General features: G+C 57.9%; 3 protein-coding genes across 3 annotated transcripts; 1 reads left to right on the top strand and 2 right to left on the bottom strand.

Annotated features, from left to right (window-relative positions):
• The first annotated feature begins 88 nt into the window (after positions 1-88).
• Positions 89-964, top strand: CHC_T00009170001 (Hypothetical protein OM2255_14710). Its single transcript, XM_005714222.1, has one exon. The coding sequence runs from the start codon at positions 89-91 to the stop codon at positions 962-964; it is 876 nt and encodes a 291-aa protein (XP_005714279.1).
• Positions 965-1,460: 496 nt separating this feature from the next.
• CHC_T00009239001 (Transposition helper protein) lies at positions 1,461-2,249 on the bottom strand. The gene has a single exon (XM_005714221.1). It carries the CDS (start codon positions 2,247-2,249, stop codon positions 1,461-1,463), a length of 789 nt encoding a protein of 262 aa, XP_005714278.1.
• A 20-nt stretch (positions 2,250-2,269) lies between these two features.
• On the bottom strand, positions 2,270-3,793 carry CHC_T00002897001 (hypothetical protein). The gene is made up of 2 exons (XM_005714220.1): positions 2,839-3,793; positions 2,270-2,754 (listed from the first exon to the last, which is right to left on the bottom strand). The coding sequence occupies exons 1-2, from the start codon at positions 3,791-3,793 to the stop codon at positions 2,270-2,272; spliced, it is 1,440 nt and encodes a 479-aa protein (XP_005714277.1).
• Between the last annotated feature and the right edge of the window lie 236 nt (positions 3,794-4,029).

Raw genomic sequence — 4,029 nt, 5'->3', positions numbered from 1 at the left:
TTCGGGATCTCCAGGCACAGGTCAAGCGCCTGGAGATGGAGAAGGCGATTTTAAAAAAAGCCACCCAGTTCTTCGCGGCGGAAACCAAATGAAGTACGCGTTCATCACGCAGAACCGTGAGGAATTCCCGATCAAGTTGATGTGTGATGTGCTGGATGTCAGCCGCGGAGGCTATTACCACTATCAAGCGAAAGGTGCAGGCGAAGCGTCCCCAGAGCTGGACTCGTTGTTAAGCCTGGTGCGCGAGCTTCACCGGGCCAGTGATCAGAGTTATGGCTCACGGCGCATGAAAAAGGCTTTGGGGTTGTTAGGCCACCCGTTGAGCCGCCAGAAGGCCCGCAAGCTGATGAAACTGGCGGGTGTGAGCGTACGACACCGCAAGAAATTCAAGGTGACCACCAACAGCGCGCACGATCATCCGGTCTACCCAGACTTGGTTAAGCGCCAGTTCTCAGTAGCCCAGCGTGACCGGGTTTACGTCAGCGACATCACCTACATCTGGACCCAGCAGGGTTGGCTGTATCTGGCTGTGGTAATCGATCTGTATTCACGAAAAGTGGTGGGCTGGAGCATGAGTTCGCGCATGAAAGCGCAGCTCGTGTGTGATGCGCTGACGATGGCAATCTGGAACCGCCGACCGCCAGCCGGGCTCATTCATCACTCTGACCGCGGTTCGCAATATGCGGGCAAGAAACTACGCAAGCTACTCAACGCTCATGGCTATCGAGGCAGCATGAGCCGCAAGGGAGATTGCTGGGACAACTCGGTTGCCGAAAGCTTCTTTGGCAGCCTGAAGCAAGAGCGGGTCCAATGGCGAAACTATCAAACTCGCTATGAAGCCCAACAGGATGTTCTGGACTACATCACGATGTTTTACAACAGTCGGCGACTGCATTCGACCATCGGCTACGTCAGTCCCAATGAGTTCGAGAAGCAGTCAATGACGATCAAGAAAGCCGCTTAACTTGCTGTACTAAGAAACTTGACCACGTCACTTTGAACCGTAGTTTGATATACAACAGGCTGTTCTGCGCGACTATAGGGCGCGCGTGATGGGATCGTCATCCCCTCTACTAGTTACAAAGGCTTTCGCCCATCCCAGAGCCCACATAGACACCGGGTCTAGTTGCACCAATGAGGAAGCAGGAAGCCTCATGGAAGTAGGAAACACTTGACGTTCGGCAGCGTCGAGCGCCATCGGGGGCCCGCAGGAACATCCTAAGGGCGTTCTATTGACCTACACAAACCGCGAAAGCGCTGCATTTGAAGATGGATCTTTTGACTAATCAAGGTGCGCAAGATTTCTACAAGACATCACCAACCAAAGCGCTGTGGTCAGAGATTTCCTTAAGAAATGACCGGCGGGCATTTCCGAGTGTCACCAGTCGGCATAATCAGACCAGTCGGTTGTCGGCATATACAGGCCAGTTACATTGCCGAACGTGCCTCTCGTGAGTTAGTTAATCTTCGTCGGGTTTGCGCTTTTTAGCAAGGCTGGTAGGTTGTGCTTTAGGTGCTAACTTTGGCGAACGATATGACTGACCATCCAGGGTCAGGCAGTAGGCGTTGTGACGCAGTCGATCCAGCGTCGCCGATGCCAGCAGTTTGTTTGCCGGGAATGCCTGATCCCATTCGGAGAAGTCCAGGTTGCTGGTGACGATGGTGGCAGTCGATTCGTAGCGCTCGGCGATGAGATCATGGAGATCTTCGTCGGCGGGTGGTCGGAGCGGTTTGAGTCCGAAGTCATCAATGATCATCAGGGGTACGCGCGCCAGCGCAGTCAGCTTACGCTGATAAGCGCCGTTAGCGCGCGCCGCATTGAGTATGGTGGTTAGCTGGGTGCAGGTGTTGAACACCACATCAACGCCTTGGCGAATAGCGCACTGGCCCAGCGCCTGAGCTAAATGAGACTTGCCAGTGCCGCTGGGACCCACGATCAGAATGGGGGCCGCCTCGCTCAGGTAGCGCCCGGCGGCTAAGTCGTTGATGAGCGTTCGGTTCAGTTGAGGCAGCCGGTCGAAGTCGAATTGCTCCAGCGTCTTGGTGGTGCGGAAGTTGGCGCGGCGCTGGCGCAGGCTGAACTTGCGTTGTTCGCGCCGAGCCACCTCATCGCCGATGAGTAAGGCCAGGAAGTCGGTGTAGGGCATCTTCGCTTCGATGGCTTGGCGATTGCGCGCCTCGATCGAGTCGAGCATGCCCGATAGGCGTAACTGCTTCAGTTGCGGGGTGAGTTCTGGAATAGGGTTCATAGCAATGGTTTTATCCTTGATCAGTGCAGCCGGCCGGGCTGCTCGGTAAACAGGTCATCGGCGTCGCGCGCAAAGCGCGCTTTGCTGGCGTAAGGTTCGTCTGTCAATTCGGTGACCGGGAGCCGGTCGAAGTTGCCCGCCAGGATGCTCTTGACGGTGCGGTAGTACAGCGAGTCATGGGCCAGGGCTCGGGCGCAAGCGGCGTCCAGGCGTTGCGGGCCATACGTTCTGCCCAAGCGCAAGATGTTCTGCACGGTTCGCAACTTCTCCAGAATTCGATCGTCTAGTAACTGACTAGCCAGACGCTGGCAGGCCGGTCCGACGCGTTTGGCCTGCTCCAGGCAGTACTGCCGATCGTGCGTGAGGAAGGCTGCCGCGTTGGGCGGCAAATGATCTCGAACGGTCACCCGCTCACCGCGACGCTTGGGCCGTGGATGCGTGTGTATATGTTGATGAGCGTGATACAAGGCCACTGAGCAATCAGTGGCGCGCAGCCACAATCGTTCTCCAACCAGCGCGAATGGAGCGGAGTACAAACGTCGATCAAACTGCAGGTGGCAGTCGCGCTGCACCTTGGCCCGGTGCCAACTGCCCAGGTCGGGCGCGATCAGTGGCAAGCTGTTCAGGCTGTCGCGCTCCAACGCGAACAATGCCAGTGGCCGCTGGCGCGTGGTGCCGTGATTACGCTGGCCGGCATCGTTCATCACCCAGTGGCGCACCTGCTCATTCAAATCGGTGAGGTGACGGAATTGGCGCAGCGGCAGGAAGTTGCGTTTGACATACTTCACCCCCGCCTCAACGATGCCCTTCTTCTGCGGGTCATAGGGCGGACACGGATCGATCTTGAAGCCATAGCCCAACGCGCACTCACCATAAGCGCGTTGAACCAGCGGGTCGTTGGCGCAGGCCTTGGTGATGGCGCACTTGGCGTTATCAATGATCACACGCCGGGGCACCCCGTTAAACCACTCAAAGGCGCGGCGGTGACACCCCAGCCAGGTGGGCACGCTCTGGTCCCAAACAAACTCAACGTACTGATGCCGGCTAAAGCACAGCGTCATCACGAACGCCCAGGTGCGCCGCTCGACACCGTCGGCGTCCATCATCATCGGACCAGCACCGAAATCAACTTGGACGGCATCGCCCGGGTCGAAGTGAAGGCGAACCGTGGGCTCAGGCCGCTGCGCGCCCCGGATCGATTGCGACAGGCGGGCCACCGAGGAATAGCTGCCCGTGAAGCCGTGGTTGCGGCACAGTGCACCATGAATGGCCGTGCCCGAAACACCTTGTTCGAGCCACTCGGTGACCAATTTACGCCACGGCTCGGCGTTGCTAATCGTGCTTGCCGAGGGCTTGTGCTGGCCCAACACCCTTGCAATATCTGTTTCCTCGGGCAAGGGCTGGTCCATCTTGAGCCAACCCTGAGCGCGAGCTACCTCACGCACGACGGTAGCCTTGTCCCGGCCCACCAACCCCGAGCGCGCTATCGCGCGCACGGTCTCGCCGGCGCGCAGGCGTGCCAGGACTTCTCTGTACTTGAACATCTCAATCCTTCGTCGAGGCACCGGGCGCTCCTACAGGCAAAAAGAGCCCGCACGATAGCCGGTGCTGATGATCAGAAAGAGAGGTTCGTTCGACCCTGGGGTGGCCGGTATATGCCGATAATGCCTGGCCTGTAAATGCCGACAATCCAGCCTACTTGCGCCAACTCAGGTGGCCTGTATATGCCGATTACCCGGTGGCCTGATTATGCCGATAGGTGACATCCGAGCAAATTTAC

The sequence above is a fragment of the Chondrus crispus genome, genomic scaffold, assembly GCF_000350225.1.
Source record: "Chondrus crispus Stackhouse genomic scaffold, scaffold_160, whole genome shotgun sequence".
In the NCBI taxonomy this organism is placed as follows: domain Eukaryota; phylum Rhodophyta; class Florideophyceae; order Gigartinales; family Gigartinaceae; genus Chondrus; species Chondrus crispus.
Note: the sequence above shows the minus strand (reverse complement) of the source record. Positions and strands in the feature narration are given on the sequence as shown.

Coding starts and splice junctions, on each gene's coding strand:
- CHC_T00009170001 (XM_005714222.1), top strand. CDS start 89: ATGAAGTACGCGTTCATCACGCAGAACCGTGAGGAATTCCCGATCAAG.
- CHC_T00009239001 (XM_005714221.1), bottom strand. CDS start 2,249: ATGAACCCTATTCCAGAACTCACCCCGCAACTGAAGCAGTTACGCCTA.
- CHC_T00002897001 (XM_005714220.1), bottom strand. CDS start 3,793: ATGTTCAAGTACAGAGAAGTCCTGGCACGCCTGCGCGCCGGCGAGACC. Junction 2,755..2,838: donor GATCGCGCCCGACCTGGGCA/GTTGGCACCGGG, acceptor CGCTGGTTGGAG/AACGATTGTGGCTGCGCGCC.